A 23,610-nucleotide genomic window follows, 5' to 3' on the forward strand; every position below is an offset into this window, starting at 1 on the left:
CCTCTGCCTGAGGCCTGTTTAGCACAGAGCACCTGTGCCTGCCTGTCTCCGGACAGTCTTCCTTTAAACTCCCCTTATGTCCCCGTTTATGAATGGCATGATTCATTTACACGGCCGCCTTGGCATTTTGGCTGCGCCGGTGCTGAGCCAAGCGGTTTGGGCTCGACGAATTCCAGCTGGCCGCACGCTCCACCCCTCCGTCAGACGCCGTGGTCGAGGTTTGTGCGAGGAGTCTCCTTACTCCTCCACAGTCAAGGAAGAGATGTAGGACATTTCGAAAAGGGAGGAAAATGAATAAAAGCTGAAATCTACCTGCCAGTTTGAATCTATCCTCGACATAATGAAATGTGTGTTATTTACTGATAAAACCTTGTGACAGTAATTCTGGGGGGAGCAGAGGGAGAAGGGGGAACAGGAGCGACAAGACTTGTCCTGTCAATCAAATTAGGGAGGCAGAGCATTATGGGTAGCAAATGATTCCTGTCTGGATGGAATGGCAGGCTGCCAGGTCAGGCTTATATATACAGCAGCAGTAATATGAAGACAGATTGGCTTAATTCTGAACTGCAGCATCAGAGGAAAGGAGATCTGGGACTGTTTAGTGGAGGAGCCAGACAGTGGGGGGGGGGGCAGGGAGGAGGCGGATGGAGAGATTTGTCTCTGTCTTAGTGCCCCATTCGTCATAATAAATGTGTGACTGACAGCTGACTAAGTCGCTCTGATTGCTGAGGGGTCCGCGGGCACCTCCCGTCGACGGCGACGGAAGTAACGTATGAGTGTACCATCCCTCCCGAAAACCATCTCGCCTTGTCCGCACACCCGCTCCACACGCACCCCGTCTGCCGCTGCCCACCGCTCATCGATTAGCCATAAAACCACAGAGCGCCGGCCTGCACACACCCACCTTAAAATAGTGTCGACCCATATCCCTCATTTCCTCACACATAACAGTAAAGAAGATCGATTCATCAATTCCAGAGCTCGGTCCGAGCAATTAGGAGAATAAAAACCCTTTTGTCCGTTTGCAGTTTTTCATACCTCCCCCCTCCACCCCCCACTGCACGAGGGGTAAAAAAAAAAGACCCGCAGACAGGGCATTGACCCAGCCTGACGAGAGGGGGGGGGGTGGGGTGGGGGGCGCTGTTCTTTTGACATTCATCCTGGCAGCGGACAGGACTGGACCACGGGCCCACTGTCCTGAAGAGGATTATCTCATAGATCAATGGTGAAATTGATTCTGGGCCCCCGCTATTTATCAGCCGGCAGCCGGCGCTTAAAAAGCCAGGAAATATTTCCTCTGTCTGTCCTCTCTTATTAATCTGACGGCGGTGTGGGGAGTTGGGTGGACGGTAGTTCGGTGGGGGGTTTAGCTTAAAGCCCAGATGAGTAGCGCGCTGTATCGATTTGACAAAGACAGACCCCCTAACGCCCCTAAATGAGAAGTCACCTGACGCGGGCCAGCGCCAGGCTGAGAGCACTGGCTCGAGACGGCAGACAGAAACCCACTGGATTTATGTACACGGTGAAGCTCAATACCCCTGTAGTCCTACATTACAGTCCTGTTCATCTGTTTTAGCTTTCTGCTACAAGCCTGTAAAGAAAAATCCAAAACCACAATCCAGAAATGAGCAGAATCACACATTTCCATGCTCAGATTTCCAGACGCTGTGGTCACCTGACATTTAATGGCCACTGAGGAGGACGTACCCCCCCGGCTTTCACGCCTCCTCCTCCCGCTCTCCTGTCAAGAGCCTTCTAAATCAGCGAGGCTTTAGGAGAGACCCACAGACAGAAGGGTAATTAACGAGGTAAATAACAATTAGCCCAGGTCTGGACTCTGAAGCCCAGAGGAGAGTGGAGGGGAAGCGGGGGGGGGGGTAAGCGGAGGCTGGGGAAGGCAGCACAGGTCTGTGCGAAGGTGTGCAAGCTGTATTTCTTCATCACCACCCTCTGCCCCCAAATACCCCTCCCACCAAGATATCCCCTTCACAGAGGTTACTTCAGACCAGTCGCTCACCCAGAGAAATGACATCACAGTGACACTGTAACCCAGCGCTGCCCCCCACCCCCTAAGCCCGGAACGTGGAGGGCCTATCTCAGAGCAGTGTTTGGGCTGACTGCGATTCATACTATTAAATGGCATCAGGACCACCAGTGTGACCAGTGTGACCACAGCTCCAACGCTCTCTCACCCACCCTCAACTGGTCATTACAAAGCAGGGCAGCACGTGAAGGCAGAGAGGTGGCTCTTCACTTGGGCGAAAAGGACGTGGGGTTCCAAGGGTAAAGATGAGCCAAGACCTGACTAATCAGCAGCAGAATAGCTGATGACACATACTGACATATCTCCTCAGTTTGCGATCGGCAGCTCCTGTTTGTCATGCCAGCCCCTCACCACAGCGGTGTGCAACCGTGCACTGCATGGTGTGACCCCCCCCCCCCTCCAGCCACCACACACAAAAACGACAGTTTGTTCAAACTACCAAAGCCATAAATGTTTACCTAAGCAGTCCTTCCCTGACTGACTGGCACCTCCACGCCCTCAGATTTTCAGGCACACGCTGACATTTTACCAAAGGCAATTAGGCAGAGCTATTCTGCCTGATTTATCTGCATATCTGTCCTTCTCTCTCCCCCCCCCCCCCCCAGCACCATATTCAGCACCTTTCTGCGCCTCTCCCTTTAGCCCCCCCCCCCCCCCCACCGGTTTGCTACAGATATGAAGACTAATGATTGACGTGCCAATTTCCTCTCTCTCGAAGCAGACGTCTCAAGGTCTGCACTGATTCTGTAGGTCTGCAAAGCCAATGAACGGAAATATGAATAAAAAGACACCAAAATACTGATAAAGTAGCAAATCAGGTATTGAAGGTAAATGTCTGATTGATGCTGACAAGGTGGCGCTCGGTCATCGTCGCTGTGTGAAACTCATCCGCCAGGCCGCCGAATCTCTGCTCGGAAGGTACGCCCCAAGTTCTCCCCATAAATTAGACGCCACAATTAAACCCCTCACCAGCGTGACGCCTGGTCCTAACTGTGATGGGAAAAGACAATCCATCGCATCATCAGGCTGATAAGGCAGTGCTGCTTTTTTTATACGCCGAGCGACAGCCCATCCGTGTAATTTATTTACGCCGTAGCAGGAGACGCTAAACGCCTGACATCGTTAACGTCGCCTGCAGATTAAGACGAATGTGGATTTTGAAAAGCCGCAACAAGCAGCGCCGATTTATCCCACAGGATCGCACCGAAACGGCTCCCTCTTTGTCGCCTCCACTGACGAAGGTACCCTGCATCGGTCTGTCTCATTTTCCGCGATGTGAACACAAAATGCCCAGTTAGAACCCATCACACCATTTGTGTTTACTGCCCGGCAAATCATTAGCTTCCCCAAGTGCGACGACTGGAGCCTGTGACTGATCCCTCATGTGCGAAAACAACAGGACCTTTCAGGCCTTAATTAAAGAGCCAAGGTGAGACTGACACAGCTCCAGAATAACAGTCAATTAATACGTGTGACAAAAGCAGACCTGCGAGCCATTTTTATTGACTCGCTGATGTCACCCATTGTCAGAGCTCAACCCTACCATCCTAAAACAAATAAAACATGCTACTAATCGATTCAAGGAACATCACTTTATGGACCAGTGGGTTGCAAAACATGCCTACTCTTTCAATATTGGTCCCTCCAGTACTAATCAGCCCAGAATGCACACTTCCAGTGCTCGTCCAATGAACAATATCAGCCCAGAAGATCAGATCTAGATCCTTATACACAGACTTCCATTCAAGACAGACGAACACAGTTCCTTCTGACGCATTTACCCATAATCCATCAGGGGACCACTTAATACACCACAAAGGCGAAGGTCTCCACACCGTCTCAGATGCAAGCTGCAGGAACATTTCAGTGGCATGAGTAATGGGACTCCACGGTCAATTTCAGACTCACGCTTTGCATTGTGACATTACCCAACGGCGGTCAGCTGTCAGGAAGACCTTGGGCGCGGACTCCGAGGACGACCCATCCATCATCCCGACCGCGGGCTGCTCTCCCAAGATGAGTGCGTTAAAATGCGTGCCACCGTCCTCCCGCGCCATCGTGCCATCTTCGGCACTCAAGCACAGATCTTCTGAGAGCATCTGGGAAGGGAGCTGGCTCTCGGGCAGGGAGGAGGGACAAGCTACAAAGGACGTGTCCCTCCCTGCCCCCTTTGTTTGACTTTTATATACATGATTTGATGAAGTCCTAAATGCAGGGATATGTGAACTATCTGGCTTTGAAGCAGAGACATTGGCACCCCCCCCCCCTTCGGCGTAACCCCACCAAACACTTCTCTGCCGCACTTGACTGTTTGCGGGTGGTAATGGGCACAAATCTTCACTACTGCTGTTCTGCTGGATACCAGCTGTCACACAGCGTAGCGTAGAGGCTCAGCGGGTAGCAATGTTTTCTCGCACCTCCAGGGCTGCGAATTTGAATTGGACCAATGCGCTTGTGCGCGTGTGTCTGGTTGCGCATGTATCTGAATGGTGGTGTGTGTTTACCCCTACAGCGCAGAGACATGCGGCTCTGGTGATGCGATGACCCAGAATTGCCCTTAAGGCACGTGAGACTGTGCTTGCCAAGATGGGTTCCACCTCAGTGCAACCATAACTGGATGAACAGTGACGGAAATTGAAGGATATTTTACAACTCTAATGTCCTTACATCTAAAATATAAGATTTACTTAGATAGCCGAGAATATGTGCCCCATCTGAAACAACTGCTTCCATAAGGGTGCTGATCTGAAAGTGACAAAGAGTGAGGGACAGAAGAGAAGAATCTAGAAGACCGTATAGAGCAGGGATGGCCAATCTTATGGAAAAAGAGTCACTGTGTGCAGGTTTTCACTGCAAATCCCTAATTAGATTACTAAATCAAGGACTGATTTGCTGTAGAGTCTGGGATTTGAACAGCTGACCTACAGGTTATCCCAGAAACCTGCAGGCTCACTGGCCCTTTGCGGATAAGACTGCTCACCCCTGACGTAGAGGAACAGCAGAGTCTGCATCTCACTCGTCGGACGGAGGCATAAAGCCAAACAAATGGATTTCACAAAAACATACTTAACTGTGAAACTCCATTTACATTTTAAAATTCTCTTTCTAAAAGGAAATCAGTTTTAAAACACACAGCACTGCCCAGGAAATGTTTCGGGTGCCACTGTACTGAGAAGAATAGCCATGTGACAAAGGACCATTTTCTTTTTTTTTTTTTGCACCAGTGTTTCTCAGCCCCGGATCTGGGGACCCACTCTGAATTATTTTTGTTCCAACTGATCTCTTAATTAATTAGCTCATATTGTGCTTTTAATTAACTGCTGGTTTGGATTTGATCTCTTGACAGTTACCTAAAATAAGTCTTTTGTGAAACCTAAGTGTTTTGGGTCGTTTGTTTATCATTATTATGTGATAAAAGCAGTGGGTGCTTACGTCTGTTTGCTCTTGTGTGTCCCTGCGACAAATTAGCTCTAAATGATTATTTATTCAATGAATAATTGTTCCAGACCTTGAACGGTTTATTAATTAAAAACATTAATCTAAGTGATGAATATTAATCTTAAACTGCATGCTAATTAACAGCAGAGGTTTGTTTAAGTAGGGCAAACTCGCAAAAGCACAGCAATGTTTTTTTTTTTTTTTTTGCATTAATCTTTCGCTTAAGGCAAAATGTTATTGGATCGCGGTGGGGTGGACCTATCTGAGGCACCCCCAAAGCCGTCTAGCCGTGTGTCTCGCATTGGCATGAGGCGAAAATCAAGCTATGGGGCTCCCGCTGGGGGTAGCAGAGGACTCCAGCTGTCTGCGAAGCATCGGGACAGAGGAACCAGCCCTAAACCGCAAAGAGAAAACCTGCGTAGTGAAACGAGCCCCCTTTTTATTGTGTAACCCTGTTGTTATCGGTTCATTGTCTTTTCATATTTAACAGCCAATGAAATGCATCTGAGGCAAAAGAGAAATACGGCAGCCATGCAGTATAATTATGATGCACGGGATTACAGGTTTCTTAAAACAAGCAATTTACTGGAATCCTGCGATGCCTTCAGTAGGGTTTGTCAGGTTGCAGGGGCTTCTAAACCCCTTTCTGTTTTATTATACGGTGGGCAAAGCAGAGCGGACAATAAGAAGCCTAAGTGTCATATCCTGGCGAGAATTAAAATTTTACGGTCCTAATAGGAAACAGAAAGAACCCAGTAACCTCTATGACACTGTTTAAAAAAATAATAAAAAAGGTTTAGCGCAGATTCAATTACCGCTGAGCCGCTTCCAGGGATATGTAGAAAATGTATAGGGGAAATGATTAGGGGAGTTAACATCGTCATTAACTGCGGTGCAAAGCGCCGTTTATTTAAACCCGTCAGCTGGTAACTAGAGCCGCAGGCCACTGGAGGCCCAACTACACTATAAACCCCTGGGAGACAAAGGTTAATTTGGGGCAGCGCTGAGGACCTCCTGGCTTTAACACTTCTGCCCTTCATTGTTAAACTCCCGCCTTCTTTCATGGGGGTCGCCATTTCACACCTTATCCGGGTAAAAAGAAGGTGACTTGTGTTTGCCTGCAGAACTCGGGCTAAATTGGGGTTACCGGCAGCCCTGACGTAAACAGGACTACGCTCTCTGCAGAGCCATTAAGGTGCAGTTCAGCTACGCCTCGCATCAGAGCGCAGAACCACACAGCCGCTGCATCACCCGCCCTGCTTCCTGCAGACGAATGCACGCATCCACCTTCAGCACACCAGCACCCGAGACGAAACCTCAGCTTTTAAAAGATGAACAGGGGAGATGAATGGGGGTAAATATTAATGAAAATTATTCTTAGCCAACAGTCAGGAAAGACACTTAACTGCAATGTACCAAAAAATCAATAGCAATTTATTCTCTCCTTGGGCTCCGAACAGAGTGAGTAAATAATACTGCCCCCCCCCTCCCTGCCCTGGGAGCACTCCGGCGTCTCGATGCTCGGACCGTCTCCGGACTCCGGAAACATGCTACGGTCCCGGTGAATTTGCTGCCACCCCCGAGTTCAGGAAACCACACCAACAGCAACCGTCCCTCAGTGCCTCGCGGTTCTGGCGTCCGCCTCTGACAGAAGGTCCACAAAACGACCGCAGGTGCACCGGAGGCGGGACGATTCAGCTGGAACCGTCAGGCCAGCTGTTCCTGATCCCGGCCCTGGCGACCTCCCGTGACCCCATCTGCTCCGGCGTGTGCGCTGCTTGTCACTCAGACCGACCTCATCCTCAAAGAGGCGACCAGCCTGCTCACGGGCTCTGAGTAACCACACCAGGCAGGCACACACACCACAATGCCTTTCCTCTCTCTATAAGCGGTTGCCGTGTGACAGCTATTGATTTAGAACCATTACACACAATTTTTCTACTGTGAATCATATAGGCGTTCCAGATTTTGATATCGGTGAGTGACGGCCACCATTAGTCAGAATAGTGCACAGACTTCACTGGGCTGACACAACGTTAAACGAAAAAAGCCCCCCCCCCCCCCAACAGTGTTTCTCAGAATGACTGCTGGCAGACAGTCCGTCTTATTTCATCAAAACTGTCATGTTATTTCCCCAGGCAAACTGGCCCCTTAGCTGGTACTTTATTTTTATTCATAAGCGAACTTAGTGAGTCAGTCTCCTTATCATTTCCTATTAAGTAACACATTCCTGGGCAAATTGATATGATGCCCCTGTGCTGCACTAATAGCGCTGCGACAGCAGTGTCAGCGGCCTCACTCAATATGCTATAATGATAAGACGTATTATAAGCATATATATATATATACATATATATATTTCACAGCTATGCAATGGGGGGGCGGGCCACTGTCAGTCCCAGGAGGATAAATCATTCAACTACACGCCTTCTCCTTAATTTTCTTCAAGCTGATTCTCATGCCCACTAGTCATTCATATGCATGTGTGTTCCTTATTTTCTTCCCCCGGACATAAAAACATTTGGGACAGCCCCGGTCTCCAGAGCTTCCCCCCCACGCCGCCCGTGATGCCTGGAGTCACGCCGGCTATCAAGCAACATACATCCAAACACCCTCCAGTCATTTCAATGCCCCTGATTGCAAACACCGCATATCATTAAGTACTCTCCAGTATTTCTCAAACATTTTTTCTATGTCTATTTTTCTATGTTTATTTTTATTTGGGAGACAAATTAGAACTTGACCATAGCAAGCCAAATTCTAAACCAACAAGTAACCAATTACACACCAAAATAATTGCCAAATAGTATATTTACAAAAATCAATGATAGATGATGAACTTGCATAACAAAAACACTGTTTCAGGACTTTCCATGCTACTCCTGGAGATAATTTAGGACTATGGTATTACACATTGTTTTTATGCATGACTTTTAGCCATGCAGCATGGCGGTAGGCATCACAGCACATGTTCTGTGTCTGCTTGCCCTCCAATCACATTGGCTGAGCTGCGCAGTATCTGTTGGATCTGTAGGTCAATCATTACTTTTACAAACGTGAGCAACAATAGAGCACTAGAGTCTGTTCCATTTGGACTCGGAAGGTGGAATTTCTGAGTTCCTACACTGTCAGAAAAAAATTATACCAAATTGTACCTCTGCTTGTCACTGGGGCTGTACCCTCAATGGTCTGCCAGTTGTTCCCTTAGCTGTATGTAAACGTACTTTTTAAGGTACAGCAATAGACTGTGAGAATTTTTTTTGTACCATTGCGGGTACATTAACGTTGTTTGTACCTTGGGGAGTCCATTTCTGTACCTTTTAAGGTACAGAATTGTAACGGTAAAGCCCCAGTGACAAGCAAAGATACAAACTGGTACCTTTTTCCCAAGAGTTTAGTCAGAAATTTCAACTGGAACACCCCCTAAAGTTGGAGTTCAGACTCAGATAGTAGGGAACCTCTACAATCTCAAACAGAATTCAAGATGGCTGCACCAACAGAAGTGAAAGCTGTAGTTGTATACTGTTTATCAGCACTTATGTATTATTTGTGTCTCATTAAATCATCGTACAGTATTGTTCAACTGCTATCTGTGGACTTGTTGCTACAGTGTTTGTTAAGCACAAAATACCACATAATGCATTGTTATCAATGGATATTGCTAACAATGGCTAACAATGTAGCTGGCTAGAACTGGTACTGCCAAATCGCTTTCCAACTTATGGTACTGGAACATGGTTAACTTAGGTGTGGCGTCATTCCCAGCTGCAACGTCCAACCTCTGAGGTAAACAGAACGCAGCGTGTGAAAAGCAGACGTGACGTCATGCAGAAATTGCTGCTGCTCGACATTGAGAACACAGGTTGATAAAGTTGCGAGTAGGGCTGTCACGATTACTTGATTAAATGGAATTACTCGATTATTAAAAAGCGTTGATTAAATTTTTCTTCTCAATTATTTGGCAATGTGGGCGCATAGCGGATGAGGGTACAAATGAAGAGCGAAAGTATCAGTTCTGTGGAAGCACTTGACATTAAAAGTGAATGAAAATGCAGTCATCTGTCAGTATTGCACAGCAGGACTTAAATATCACCACAGCAGGACTGCAATGCAAATACACCTTAAAAGACATCTGACAGGAAGTCTGGTTTGATGGATCTACCCCAATAACGTGAGATTTACCATACATATGTGCCAATTGGCCTCTCAGAGTAACCAAGCCTGACTGTCATCATATGGTGACTTAAGTTATTTTTCTTAATTTACTTTGTATGACTCCTGTACGTCAACAAAATATGGGTTAGCCAAGTCGCTAAGCTGCATCATCTTACATAATATGGTATACAATAATAATAATCATTAAGTTAACATATTTTGTGTTTTAGGGCTGAATGATATCGGCAAAAGCTCACGTTTCGATATTTGAAGTTTTTGCAATATTTAGGAGTTTAAAATGAACTATACAGCCAAATATAACTAATCTGCCAACAGTCTGTCAATATCGTCTCTATGGAATACAAAATATTTCCACAGAGTGTCAGACGAATATCTTTTTGTGACCGGTGGCCTGTCCTACGAAGCGGGGTCACTGGTTTATCGGGGTAACCCGCTTCATAGTACGGGCCACAGTTCTTGTTCACTTCACTCATTTTTGTTTAATTTCTCCCAAATGTACCACACTGTCTATGGGTGTGTTCAACAGCAAGGATGCGAATGATTACGTTTGTCTTGGAGTGTGCATACAGAGCTTATGCAAAAACGGTTCATTAAAGGAACTGTCATTAAAATTGCTGAGCTTGCTAAGTTTGGTTTCCCAAGACTAAGTAAAAATGTTTAATACAAATTATTGATGGTTTGAACGCAGCATAATATCGCGGTTCTTGCAATGTGACAAATGCATGTGCATGAAATACCATATGCTATTAACATTGCAAATCGTGCAGTGGCGCACTGGGTAGCGCTGTCGCCGCACTGTGTGCGTGTAGTTCGCATGTTCACTCTGCCTATGCGTCTTTTCGCCACTTCCGCCGATTCCCTTATACTTGTTCAAAAACATCAAACTTAAATGAACTAGGGTGCCTAATAAACTGACCGCATGTGTGCCAGAGTGTGCACATTGGTTCAATTAGAATTAGGTGATCAGTGATCAGTGGTCATTGTTAAAACACCACAGCACACAGCGCGCAACAACGAAATGTGTCCTCTGCATTTAACCCATATGTGACTTTCGTGACATAGCAGGGGGCAGCTAATTCAGCGCCCGGGGAGCAGTGCTTGGGGACGGTACCTTGCTCAGGGTACCTCAGTGGTGCCTTGCTGGTGTGAGATTCGAACCTACAATCTTCCGATTACAAGTGCGCTTCCCTAACCATGAAGCCACCACCGCCATTGCCTCACACTAACCGCATTATATTAATATCACATAACATTTTATATAAACTATGACTCGGTAAATCGTCAGATTAATATATAATCAATTATTGATATAATCGATAGTAACAGCCCTAGTAGCGTGAGGTCGCCAAATGTGTCGCTGGATAAGATTTTTAGTCCCTAAAAAGGTCAAAAAGTTGCTAAATTGGTAACACTGCTTCCCTCAAATCACATTACAAAAACGGGATTTCAAGAAAGCAGCGTCGACGTTGCACACTGCTGCACTGCAATCACAAGAGGGCCTGTAAGCGTCTCCTGACCCTTAAGACGGGGCCCCCCTGCTGTCGGGTGGGAGAAGCGTTAAACAGTCAGCACCGGTGAGTCTCTAATCCAGAGGTCACCGTGCGAGTGTCTGGGCTACAGCCAATTAGGAAACAAATATAAAAAAATATGCTTTTTTTATCAAATATTTTTCTTATTACCTCTTCACATTTCCTCCTAAGTAATCAATCTATATACGCAAGAAGAAAGCTCCTTTTACTAAAGGGCAACGAGGCTTTAAATAGGCTACCTGCAGCTTTCGCTTTATGCACTCAGTGAGCAGTTGAATTTTGCGCTGCGTATTCATTGCGGTCTTTGTAGGGATTTTGCACACAGTCGCAGTGATTAATCTTGGTGTATTATTGATATTAGGTGTCAAAATGTAACAATACACGCCAAATGTAACGCAGTAGCTGTACTCAATGTCAAAAGTTGTTCCCCCATTAAAGTGGCACGGGACACGTGACAACTCACTTAAATTGTTCAAAATACAGCACCTAAGCTACTACGTCAAATTGGTCACATACCTATCATGTTGACGATTTCGGGGTATAGATTCTTGTACCGTCATGAGGATTTTTGCCTCTTCTGTCCCTCTTTAGGCTGTGATCATAATAACAAACCTCGCACGCCGTATTCTTGGGGAACCGCGATGGTCTCTGGGAAATGAAGTTCGGTGACTGTCAACTTCTGAATACCGGCATAATCATTCTGCACATTAGATTGTGGCTATTCTTATGTACTTGTGTAACGCGGAACAACAATAATTTGTTATCATTTTGCGTTAAAAACAGGCACAAAAGGATAGTTTATCTAAGATGGATAGAAACATTTCTTTACGTCATGCCGGAAGTAGACACTTTCGACTCCGCTATTGTGTTTAGGAGGATCTAGGGGCATGCTTTAATGTTTTGATTGAATACATATTGTTGATTCCTGACGTATTGAATGTACCGCTAATATAAATAAAAAGAAGCACTGCAAGTGCGAATCGGTTAAAGAAAATAAAAATAAATCGGCCATAGCTAATCAATAGAGACAATTGTGTAAAACCAGAAGGAATCTTTGGGAACAGCGATTGAACCACGGGACAAATGATGACGAGTACAACTGCAAATAGAGTAAGACATTATTTCCCCTATATATAACATTTCATATATGTTAGATTTGATTTCGTATATATAGTCTTTTCATTCGAATAGAAAAATCGCCCTCTATCATTACAATTTGCAAGCTAGCGCAATTCATTTCTATTTTAGGCAAGGTTAATAATATTTTTAGGGTAGACTTAAATGTGCTTTAGTTATTTGTATGTTACTAAAAGGCTTCATTTGCAAATAAACATTTCTGGCCGCACTACCCACCTCTATTCTTTATAGAGGCAGCGTTCATGTCTAATAGTAACCTGTATCACTGTGACATTCTTCTGCTCCCAGCTTCTTACCTGTACGACATAACGACTCTTCTCGTCGCACCATTTACACCGGTGTTTGCTCGCAACGTTTATTTTTTTTAAAAGATGGCGGCGATACAATCACATTTTAAGAATAATAGATGAATGAGCGTATTGGTATGTAATTAATTTTCATAAGTTATCAGGCGTAACGTATAGCCTACTACAAAGGCCTATGCCTAGAAAATCGATTTTATTTATGAAAATTGCAAACTCATTAATCAGAAAAAGGCGAGTGATTTATAACTCTGGACGTATACTGAAGCCTTTCTATCAGCTCTATCTGTAGGTAATTGATATTTATCAGTATTACAGATCGAGCAGTCAAGTGCATTTTAATGTAATAATTTTAATAATTTTTAATAAAAAGGAATAATACAATTCTACAAAAAGGCGAAGCCCTTGACAAAGAAGGATAAACGGTGCAATTCAGGCTGACTTCAGGCAAACTATAATTTAACCTGATTAGTTGTGTGGATATGAATAGGCTACATCCAAGGGAAACAAATATTCTGAGATGTTCCATCTGGTAGCCTAATTTTTTTAAATAAATTTATATTCACGTTCATAATTTCTGCCACTGTAATATTTGATTCACTTCTCATTATACCACCTCGCAGTCACATTATTTGAAATGACAAATTGAATGAGATTGCAACACCAATTAACCATATTGGTAATATACTGACATATACGTACCGCACATGTTAAACTGGAGTTGCAAAGTAAAACTGAAATAACATTTAACAGTGCAACGCCTGGATAATAGGGGTAAGGGTTGAACCCAAATAGAACGTTTTATTTTCTGTTGCAGTGTAAACTCAAACATTTTGTGTAGAATTTCCTTCACTCTAGGGCAGAAAGTCATGACTACACGCTGTGCTGACAGTACCGGGTAAAAGCTTTTCATTAACTTCAGATGAAGAGTTGTACAAACCCTGGCTGACACACTGTTTCGGAAAAATAAAATATGACGTCTTCGTTTAGTGACGTCATCTACAAGAGGCATCTCGTAACCGTATCAAGGTGCTCCCAGGGACTCCGGAGTGACGCGGCAGGCAGACACCTCTGATTGTCCCATGGGCCAGCCTCCTGCTTCCTTAATAAGCCGTCATATTAAAACCCATCAACAACTGACAGTTTTTCCGCAGCTATCTACCACGCCTTCCAAATACCACTGTGTTTTCTATATATTAACTATTTTTTAATAATTTTTTTCCCTTTAGTATTCCCTTTAGTATTTTTAAGTAGAAAAAAGCAGTAAAATAAAAAAAATCCTTCCTAACTCTATTTCACTTTTTGTAAATAAGGTCTTTTCAGAGCAAGGTGTTGCAATGCCCAGTTAAAAGAAATATTGTGCCTTTTTCTTTTTGTAGCAGACATCTGTGTATATGCTTACATGTAGGGTGGAGATAAAATCTTTCAGAAACGTGACTGTATACTGAAAAAGCGTTTAAAAGATGCATGAATGATTTTTTTATTGTTATCGTGAAATTAGCTGCTCTGTGCTAATTCACGTATCCGTCTGAGTACTGTAAAGTCTAAATTTTGTTAATGTGCTTCTAGGGTTAATGTAGAGCACGCAGGAACCGGACCTCATCCCGACCTATACTTCATACACATTTGAAAATGCACTGCAGCCTCCTCCCTTGTGAGGCAGTGCAGTGTGGCGCTGTTTGTGCACTTATTAAACGTGCAGACCTGCTAAAACCTGGGGACCGGTAAATGATGTAAACTTCATTAATATTCAAATTGAAAATGCATCAATGTAATGTTTTCTGCATCTCTTCAAATGTGATGTGGCACATTACAGGCAAGCTTGCACGGTGAAGTGATTGACTAAACACGATTCAATTTGCATATTAATGAGCAAGATGACAGATTATAATATTTGGCCTTTCTTTCCCCCTTTGCCTTTAGGGAGCAACTATACTTTCAGACATTTATTTTGAAGAATGGATAATGGTTTTGAAAAAAATTGAACAGATAACCTATAGAACAAAGAAACTTAATTCAATCTTATAATTATCAACTCTTGAGTGACTTTTTTTCTTGCCATCTGATGGGAATAGAAGCTGTATGTGTGTCCTGCACTTGTGCTGAGGGTGCTTGTGAGGGCTTGTGAGTGATTGTGAGGGCTTGTGAGTGATTGCATTCCTTTAAAGTGCACGAGACCACAGGTACTGGCGCGCACCCTTCTAAAGTGTCAGTCTGACTGCAAAGTGCTCTTTTCGTCACGCCTGTGTCACCACAGCTTCTCCGCTTGCGGGCTCCTCTCCGCCCTGCTGTCAGCCTTGCTCTGTTTTGATGGCTGCGGTACAGTCTCTTTGATGCAACAAAGCTCTTGTGAAAATATGGTAGAGTTCCCCTTTTAATTTCAATTTGTTTGGCCCACGTCAACTGGAGTTGCCTTTTTGAATAAAATTCAGTTATTACTTTAGGCATCTTGCTTGTATTTTAAGTAACCCCCCCCCCCCCCCCCCCCCCGTCCAATCATTAGAAAAGGTTATTGCTCTTAGGTGACAGTAAAAGGTATTGGCATTTAAAATTTTACATTTCCTCCCTATGATTTTGTACGCTTTCAGCTACTATGAAATTATGTGGGAAGACTTGGTTGTTGGACCGGGCCTAATAAGAGGACTATCCTGTTACTTCCTGCTAAGGCTTCACACGCTTAGCAGGGGGTCCACTTAGCTGGAAGTTTCTCTGAAGTTAATCTTGCCATACTTCCGTCGACTGCTGAGGTCTGGCTCGGCAGAAGTGGTGCTCCCTGGACTGTCAGGCCGGTCAGGAGATGGAGTCACGTGGTGCTTTTCCACTGACACCAGGAACCGAGCCGTACCCAAGCCGTACCTGGAAGAGACGGTTTTCCACTGTAAATTAAGCAAACCATACCCACACTGACATGGCGCTGCTTACTATCATGACCAAACAGAGCTGCTTGCATCACCAGTCTCCGACTGATCAAAATGTAGGGAGATAACAAAGATTCTCCAAATACATAAATAGATAGATAAAGTTAAAGAAAGAAAAAAAATAAGATGGTGATTCTCGCAGACTTGCTAGTGGAAATTACCACATAGTAAATCATGACGTACACCATGTGAATAGTGCAGCATCTTTTCGGTTTTTGCATCACTATAGCTCTCCAAACCCGAACGCCTTTACTGAGCTGATCCTTCTGCAGTGGAAAACCAAAGTGGACTGGAACTGCACTGTAACTAGTCTCTCTTCGCTGTACAGTTTGGTGACTGAATGCCAGTGCAAAAGCGCCAATGTTGAGGGGCCTCTGCTTGTTTAGTGTCTGTTAAGCATCACACCATCTATGTCCTTTAGTCCAGGTCATAGCTCGATTAATTTCATTACTTGGGCTGCACTGCCACTTAATTGGCTAATTCCATCTCTCATCTGGGAATCTGTGTGAGATGGTTAACGGAGGGGGGATGGGGGGGGGGGGGGGCGTGACCTATATTCTCCAGTCAGATGAAACCTGTTACAGGCCACATTTTTGTTTTACTTTGCACAGATCTGCCTCCGGGAAGAAGTGTACCTAGTGTTCAGTAGACTGCTGTGTTCAGAGTTCATAATTATGGGACATGGTTGAAGATCACAAAATATTCTCCCTCCCTTGTAAAAAACCGTTACCGGAAAAAATGTTCTTCTTTTGATTAATTGATGGAATGAATCCCGCAGGATAATGGTCTTAAAGCCCATTCTGCAGTTTTCATAACCCCTACCCAAATGCCGAGCTGGCACACACTGGCATGCTCCATGCCTGCAATTTAAACACGTGGCGGGGAGGCGGGGGTGCTGACTGCAGGGGGAGAACGTGCAAACTCCACATGCACAGAGCCAGGTGTGACAGTTGGAGGGCACACTGCTACCCACTGCATCCCCACACCATGCCAGTGGCTGCACATTAGTTAAATACAGGTGTGTGCGCTGGAAGGGTGTGGTGGTTAGCAGAATGCCATACGTTATTTATTAACCGCTCCAGGAATATCGATCCGATGTCCTCGGCCGGCTTCCTCCCAGCGTTGGTGACAAGGCAGACCGATAGCGCATCCGCCTTTTCTCATTGTCACCTTTCTGTCCGGCATAGGAAATGAAAGTGGAGCCAGATTTCGGGAGCATGTCACCGGCGGAGGAGCTGCTCCTGCTGAGAACGCGAGTTCGGGAGCTGGAGAGGGAGAAGGCCCAGGTGGACGCGGAGAATCGACGGCTGAAAGACCTGTTGGTGAACGGTGAGGACCACTGGTGACCTCCCCCCCCCCCCCTCCACTAGCTCTACTTCTTGTTAGCTGTCTGTGAGATGCTCTTGCTCATTGAGCTGCCGGTCTTGCTTTTACCTCTCTAGAGATTCCATCTCTCCTGTCTGCCATGAGGCAGAATGTCGGTGTTGGGGGCAGAGAGAGTGATCCTGAAGTCTTCCAGGGGCTCTCGCCCTGCGCAGAACGACTGGATTGCGCCGGGTTCCCCCCGTCGATGCCAGCCGACGCCGGGTTCGGACAGGCCGAGGACGTGGACGGCTTTATGCAAACTGTCTCTGACGCCCAGGTGGCATTGGTCAGTGGTGGTTTCCCTGCAAGCATTGAGGACAGCGGGCCGCACTGTGCCCTCCCTGTAGAGGACAGTCCCAGCTGTCCCAGCCCGGCCTGTAGCTCGCCTGACTTCGGCCCAATCAGAGACTGCACGGAGATGGAGCATGTGCACACGTCGGGGCACCTTAGCAGCCATGTAAGCCCATCGTTGCACCTCCACTGACAGGGAAGGAGAGAAGCAGAGCCGCTTGTGTCCACCCACAGCTCATTTTACCCACTCTCAGCACTGGCTGTTGTCACTTAACCTCAGTCTCAGTTGTTGTTCTGTCTCTGTGTGTCAATCGTCTGAGGACTTCCATTCGGAGGTGCTGGCGTGTGTGTGGGTGTCGGGCTGATCTCCTGAAGGTGTCCCTCCATGTTCTCCCTATTCACACAGCCCATGCTCTCCTTAAGCAGCATCATGCCTCTCACTCTCTCTCCCTCTCTTCTCACGTTCGGTCGGCGGTTCCCCAGGCGCGCCCGGTTGAGGTGTATCCAGGTTCCGGAGTGTTCTGTGAGGCGCAGGCCTGGACCTCCGCCATCCAGGCCCAGTCTCCCACGGCCATGGTGCGGATGCTGCTGCTGGGCGTCTTTGACACAGACACCCTATTGCACAGCAACCTGAGGGGAGGGCGGAGCCGGAGGCCCATGTTCCCCAACCACCGGGTGGGCCTGGATCCCCACAAACTGGAGGCGATTTACAGTAAACCTTTATTCCTGTATCTGTGGGTTATCCGTGTTCCTGACCACATGATCAGCACCATCAGGCATTAAAGAGATCAGCTATCATGCTCACTGACTCCACTGAAAACGCTTATATCCTGTTTTAGTTGATGCTAAGCAGGTATTTATTCATGTACAGTTTATAGTTTTAAGGTACCCTTTGAAGCTTTCTTAAGGTTCTTCTAATTTGTGTGGTGTAATGCATGTACTGCCATTTATTCCAGGATGAATGATAATGGACAGGACCAGAATGAATGTTGAGGAGGTGAATACCCCGGTAGGGGCAGTACCTCAACAATAATTCATTCACATTCATCCTCATTCCCGTAAATGATTTGACAGCACTGGCAGCCTTGGGGGGGGGTTAGAAAAAAAATTGTACTCACTCCCACTCACTGCATGTCTCCTCCACCAACTGTTGTTGTGACGGTTCTTCCAGATGCCACCCTGGCGAGGTTCCCACTGGCACGGAAGGGGCAGATAGGCACCGGGATCAACTCCAAGCTGTCGGAGATGAGATTCCGATCCAGGAGAGCCAATCAGGAGAGGAGATATTTGTGAGCGCTTAAGTGTAGTGGAGCATGAGTAGAGCCCACCATAAGGTTATGACGTTCTACAGAGACAGTGCATGCAGGCTCCTTGGCTGATCTCTGCCCATTTGGAGGGCTATAGGAAGGAGGAAGCGGGCCGGAGGTTGGTGCAGTCTCAGCCAATCGGTGGGCGAGCTGGAGAAAAAAGCATCTTTGAGGACAGAGTGTGTCCCTCCCACCTGAGTCTGCAGCCCTCTGGCCAGTAGGCTACAAGGAGGTGTTTTCCAGCTCGTCATTTCCGGAAGCGTCTGCTTATTCTGTCTCCCCATGAAGCCTGCTGTCCAGACAGGTGGCAGAAGAGGAAATAGAGCTTCTCCTTTTGCCTCTGAAGCTCGAGAATCCTGGACGGGGGCCAGATGATTTTTCTTCATCGATTTGCGTGCTCTGTGGCGCGGCCCACTGAGAGGTTCATCTGGCAGCTCTGTCGCCGGCCCTGAGTCTCCTTCACCCATGGCGAGCAGCGGGCATCAATCCTGCCCCACAGGTGTCGTCGCCGTCCCAACCTAATGGGTCTCCCGGCACTCTAATGCCTCAAGGAGCAGCAAGGGGAGATTAATTCATCTTCATACTCTTAAACAGCCTAAGGTCTCTCTCGTGCTGAATGTGAATGGAGGATCCCTGGGAGCAGAGGGAGGGGGCTGGTGTTGTGGTGATGTAACAGCCGCAAGGGGGCTGCATTTCCTTACAACCCCCCCCCCCCCCAACACCCCACCCCAACCAATTGTGTAACTGCAGTCGCAAACACAAAGACTTGTGCCGGACAATGCGTTCCTGACAGACCCGGGAACAGGGAGACGGGTCTTGGTCTGAATGTAAAATCGGCCAGTTCTGGTCCCCTGCTGGCCTGGCCAATCATGTTGCAGAATGAATGCAGGTGACCATGTGCCTCTCTAAGAGTCTAAGCTTTTAAGATTCCAGGTGCTGATTACTTTGTATGAAGACCCAGAAAATAAGAAGAGCAGGAGTTCAGCCAAATTGTCTATTATCTGGCTTTTTTTGTGTCTTTCTGTTTATGAGAATTCTAAACCCTCTATCCATCCACACTAGTGGGTCTGCTGTTCAACATTAATTAATCGTGCCAAGTTTCACACATCATAGAGCAACTGCTTACAGTATTCCCTGACATGTTCCCTACGCAAAATATTTCAGAAAATGTCAAGAAACCCCAAAAGCTTTTAATTGCAAAACTGTCTGAATTTTTGACGTGTACGCATTTGTGTTGACCTTCAGTTTGAGCAATTTCTCGGTTGATCAAATTACAAACGACCAACCCAGAAGCCGACCCACTGGGAAAGTATAATGGGATTAGCATTCTTTGGCAGCTATCGCCAGTAATAACACCAGTATTGTAATACCGTATTGTGTGACTTCAGCCGTTTTTTTTTCCCTATTCATTGTTAAAGGACATATTTCTAGTGACACCAAAATGTATTCAGCTTAAAAGTTTAAAAGAACCAAACTTCTAACAGTGGTTTTCAATGTGCTCTTCAGCATTGAAGTTCACCATTTATGAAATGCCCTGGAACTTTCTATCTTGCCAAAATGTTATTTAGTAGATTAGCGTCTGGTATATCTTTAATATGACTGTCAGTGTGAAGGCTGACTGATTTTTTTTTTTGGAGGGTTGATGCAATAAGGTGTTTGGAGCCAAGCCAGACAGACGGGAAAAATGTCCTTAAATGATCTCCGAATGCTCCCGGAGAGCTCTTTTGTGTGCCTAAGTGATTTTGAAATCAGAGTTCCCTGTCTTGGGTCCACGGGCATGATTCCAGTTGTCCCTCTGCAGGCAACACCAAAGGCAGCTAACACACTGTAACCCGAGGACCCTGTTTCCTGAGCGCTGGCCTTATCCTGGCTCAGAAGAGCTGGATCACCTCTTCCACACTACGGTGCGTCAGATGCTACGAGTTTGTGTGCCTCCTTTTTGCCCTTGCATTAACCTTGTCATGTCTGAGCCTCAGATGGACCGACGAGAGCATTTTTCCACATGAACCTCTGGTACAGGAGTGACACAGATGATGACTCAGACTTTGGCAGCACAGCTTCATGGGACAGATTTCCTGACTCGGCAGCAAAGGATGGGCAGAGACTCCGCCATCTTCTGCTATGTTTATTTGATGCTTTTGTATAAAGTGACCATTATGGCTTGTCAGTAGCGCTTTGAGTTTTACTGGTGCAGCTCGACTTAAAGACAGGGTCCTATGGCAGGGCTGCCGACTGGGGGCTTCCTGCATCCCGTGCCAGTTGATGTCCTGAAATGTCACATCTCCTTGTTTCCCAGGGTCTGTCTGTCCCCGTTTGCTACTCCATGATTGCTGCGTGTTATACAACTATCCATAAATGTACCAAACCTCTCGAGAAACCAGAAGCATGCGTGCGTTCACTTCATTCGCTTCTGCTGAGGAAATGTCTTGTCTATTAATGTGGTCATTCGTGTGATGAGGCCAGCCGTCGAGCCCCCCCCCCCCCCCCCCACCATCCTGGGTAATGGATTCAGCGTGGATGTCCCCCCAGCTAGGAGATTTCACCGCTTGTAGTCCAGCTCCGGGAACAATCTTGCTTGGATCCTCCATCTGCTCTCCTTGTCCCAGACATATGCCGGCGCATGTGTGGCCCCGGGCCCCTGATTTATCACCAGGGAAGGCAGAGCCAGCCGCTGGCCTGCGTGATTTGTTTGGCTCCCGGACAGAGACGATTGGCAGCGTGAGAGAGAGGGGTGTGCGGTAGGAGGCGGCGGTCTGAGAGGCAGGTCGCCTCACCCGGAGATTCGGCCCGAGCAAAGCCGACAGGTCCGTAGCGGAAAACAAATGATGTTTGTCGATGTGGAGTTAAATCCAACTCTGAACTTGACTCGGGGGAGGAGGAGATGTGAAGAGGGGGAGACGGCCAGCCTCTTAATCCAGTCGTCGGTGATGTATGAATTCAGGCCAATTTAATTTCCAAAATCAAGCCGAGCGAAAAGGCATCGAGGGCTTCAGAATAGGAGGGAAGCCTGATGGATGCAGATCAATTCGCCTGTGGAACCGACCCTCTTGCTCGAGCCCAATTAATAATTTAATTTGTTTATTTTGTTTTTCTCCTGCTGTTTTTCCTGCACAAACGGCTACTGAGAAGGGAAATGGGAGGAAAAGCGTTTTAAAAAATCAAAAGGCTTGGACGGTGCTGTCTGGCCTTTTCATTGTGGAATCAATGGCACTTCTGATATTTTCATGTATAGAACGAGACGCGTCCTCCGGTCAGAGGCAGACGCAGCGAGGCAGGAGACATCGTCAATAATCACTGAATGTCACGGAAAGGTGAAATGATGAGACCGAGGGTGGGACGACGCAGTGCCTGCGCAGAGGCGGGGGGGGGGGGGGGCAGACAGCATGCAGCACGCTGCCCTCGGGCCCGGCACAGGATCGACTGTTGACCTCCTAACATGAGGTTTGACGTGTTGTCATACTCGTAAGCAAGTGTCTAGAGAGCTGATAACACAAAGAGGATCATTTCTTCCACACGGCAACACCAAAAAAAAAAATAAAGAGAGACGTTTGCACTATACTGATTTCCTGGTTGTTTGCTCATGTGTCTTCTCTTGGCACATGCAGCGATTAGTCATTGCCAGTTTTTGGGTGGAGGGGGGTGGGGGGTCAAAAAACTTTGTCACCAGTAGGTGGCGCCCAAAGTATTCTGCTTCCTTGGGGGCATACGCACAGCTAATGATCTACCAAGGAGTTGCGCTGATTCAAAATGGCTTAGTAATAGTAATTAAACAATTGCTTTTCTTTTGTCACATGATGAAGAGTGTTGTGTGTTGTTAATGGATACCAGCTTGGATATGGGATCCTGAAAGATACATATTTTCGTTAGCAGATGTTCCAGCTGAAGGAAGAACAGCCGAATATGTACGTTACTTTGTAATTTGCCTATATGTTGCAGATCATTTTTAGTATAATGACCTGTCTGAAACGAGCTGAGTTAGCGTCATATAGAGCTGCCTATCTCGTCCTTAGTAAATATGAAGAGTGTATGTTCAACAGGATTGGTCACTCACATGTCTGCAGACATTCTAGCTATTCTAAATAAAAACCTTGTACTTTCTCTGTTTCTTCTCTTCTTTAGCAAAGGAACACAGATGCATGCATTTTGTTACTGTATTTACTGTAATGTTCATGCAGCTATCGATTGCAGTGTCTCCGAGATTCGCCGCCTGGCAGGAATAATCCCTTATCGTTTTGTCCCGAAATGCCAGTGGAACCCATGGAACAAATGTGCGAAATCCTCAGAGACCAAGCCTGTTCGTTAAATTGGCCGAATTTCTGTTTAATGGGAAATATTTACGACACAGTGGCACAGGACTTCCAGTTATCCCATATGACATGTCTGCGGGGGCTGGGAGGGTGAGTCTGCGTCGAGGAGAAAACCTTGAGTCAGCTCAATGTGGCGTAAATGTGGCCGATAAAGAAAGGCCTTTTTCCTCCAGTGTTGATTTGCTTTCGGATCCCTTTTTTCCTGTTTCCTCCTGGGACGTTTTTATTCAATATGTGTCACAAGTGACATTGTTCTTCAGTGCAGCCTGCTTCTAGAGAGGGACAGGAGAATACGTGTGCGAGAAAGTGAGTGAGGCAGGAACGGAGGGAGGGAGAGGGCCCGCAGCGACGTGGATCTGAAAGGCCGACAAGCTTGGGTCTGGGGTCCCCAGTGGCTCTGAGCTCCCGTCTCCAGTAGCTGTGTTCCTGCTCACTGCCTCAGCCTTTTGTCTGCCGTCCTTGGCAGGCCTGCAAAGAGCCCCAGTCCCCTCCGTGTCATTCAAGGGGATAGAATAAGACATTGTCTTCATTAAGCAGGCCTTGTTTTAGGGCTCTGGGCCCTGAGACGGGGGCGAGGGTTCTGGCTGAGGGGGAAAGGGGGCTGGCAGATGAAGGAGGGGCACCGGGGTTCGAAAGGGGGGGTGGGGGGGTAGCCGAACAGAATTTTCAAGTGAGAGACTCTTTGTTGGCTTCTGTTTTATGGTTTGTTACTGTGGAGATTCATATTCAAATGGGCCGAAGGCTGTGAATCGGCCCTTCGCACATTCTCAGGCACCCCGGACGCTCGTGATTGTAG

The 23,610-nt window shown here is 46.6% G+C and overlaps 2 protein-coding genes across 8 annotated transcripts in view; one reads left to right on the forward strand and one right to left on the reverse strand.

Moving 5' to 3' along the window:
* Positions 1–12,660, reverse strand: part of prkn (parkin RBR E3 ubiquitin protein ligase) — a 50,124-nt gene extending 37,464 nt beyond the window's left edge. Inside the window, exons 1-2 of one of the 2 annotated variants that reach the window (XM_023821161.2) lie at positions 12,621–12,660; positions 11,704–11,835 (exon numbers count right to left, since the gene is read on the reverse strand). In XM_023821161.2, the coding sequence (XP_023676929.2) occupies positions 11,704–11,710 (7 nt within the window). In that variant the 5' untranslated portion in view covers positions 11,711–11,835; positions 12,621–12,660. The remainder of the gene's footprint in view (positions 1–11,703; positions 11,836–12,620) is intronic. The other variant, XM_023821159.2, reaches the window with a different exon arrangement.
* LOC111848831 (uncharacterized) lies at positions 11,140–22,605 on the forward strand. 6 transcript variants are annotated; one of them, XM_072709737.1, is made up of 7 exons: positions 11,140–11,232; positions 11,779–11,852; positions 16,732–16,873; positions 16,987–17,366; positions 17,684–17,912; positions 18,372–18,489; positions 20,309–22,605. In XM_072709737.1, the coding sequence occupies exons 3-7, from the start codon at positions 16,735–16,737 to the stop codon at positions 20,511–20,513; spliced, it is 1,071 nt and encodes a 356-aa protein (XP_072565838.1). In that variant the 5' UTR covers positions 11,140–11,232; positions 11,779–11,852; positions 16,732–16,734; the 3' UTR covers positions 20,514–22,605. The 6 variants fall into 6 exon arrangements, with proteins under 6 accessions (XP_072565838.1, XP_023676932.1, XP_072565837.1 ...); XM_072709736.1 differs by lacking the exons at positions 11,140–11,232; positions 11,779–11,852 and adding an exon at positions 11,957–12,297; XM_023821165.2 differs by lacking the exons at positions 11,140–11,232; positions 11,779–11,852; positions 20,309–22,605 and adding exons at positions 11,958–12,297; positions 18,157–18,209 and having other exon boundaries at positions 18,372–18,485.
* Positions 22,606–23,610: the final 1,005 nt, after the last annotated feature.

This window comes from Paramormyrops kingsleyae, chromosome 3 (genome assembly GCF_048594095.1).
Source record: "Paramormyrops kingsleyae isolate MSU_618 chromosome 3, PKINGS_0.4, whole genome shotgun sequence".
Classification (NCBI taxonomy): Eukaryota; Metazoa; Chordata; class Actinopteri; order Osteoglossiformes; family Mormyridae; genus Paramormyrops; species Paramormyrops kingsleyae.

Bases quoted from the DNA above. Each gene is read 5' to 3' on its own strand.
- LOC111848831 (XM_072709736.1), top strand. From the start codon at position 12,271: ATGATGACGAGTACAACTGCAAATAGA. The intron at 12,298-16,731 runs GTAAGACATTAT...TGTCCGGCATAG, and splicing joins CGAGTACAACTGCAAATAGA to GAAATGAAAGTGGAGCCAGA. The intron at 16,874-16,986 runs GTGAGGACCACT...TTACCTCTCTAG, and splicing joins GAAAGACCTGTTGGTGAACG to AGATTCCATCTCTCCTGTCT.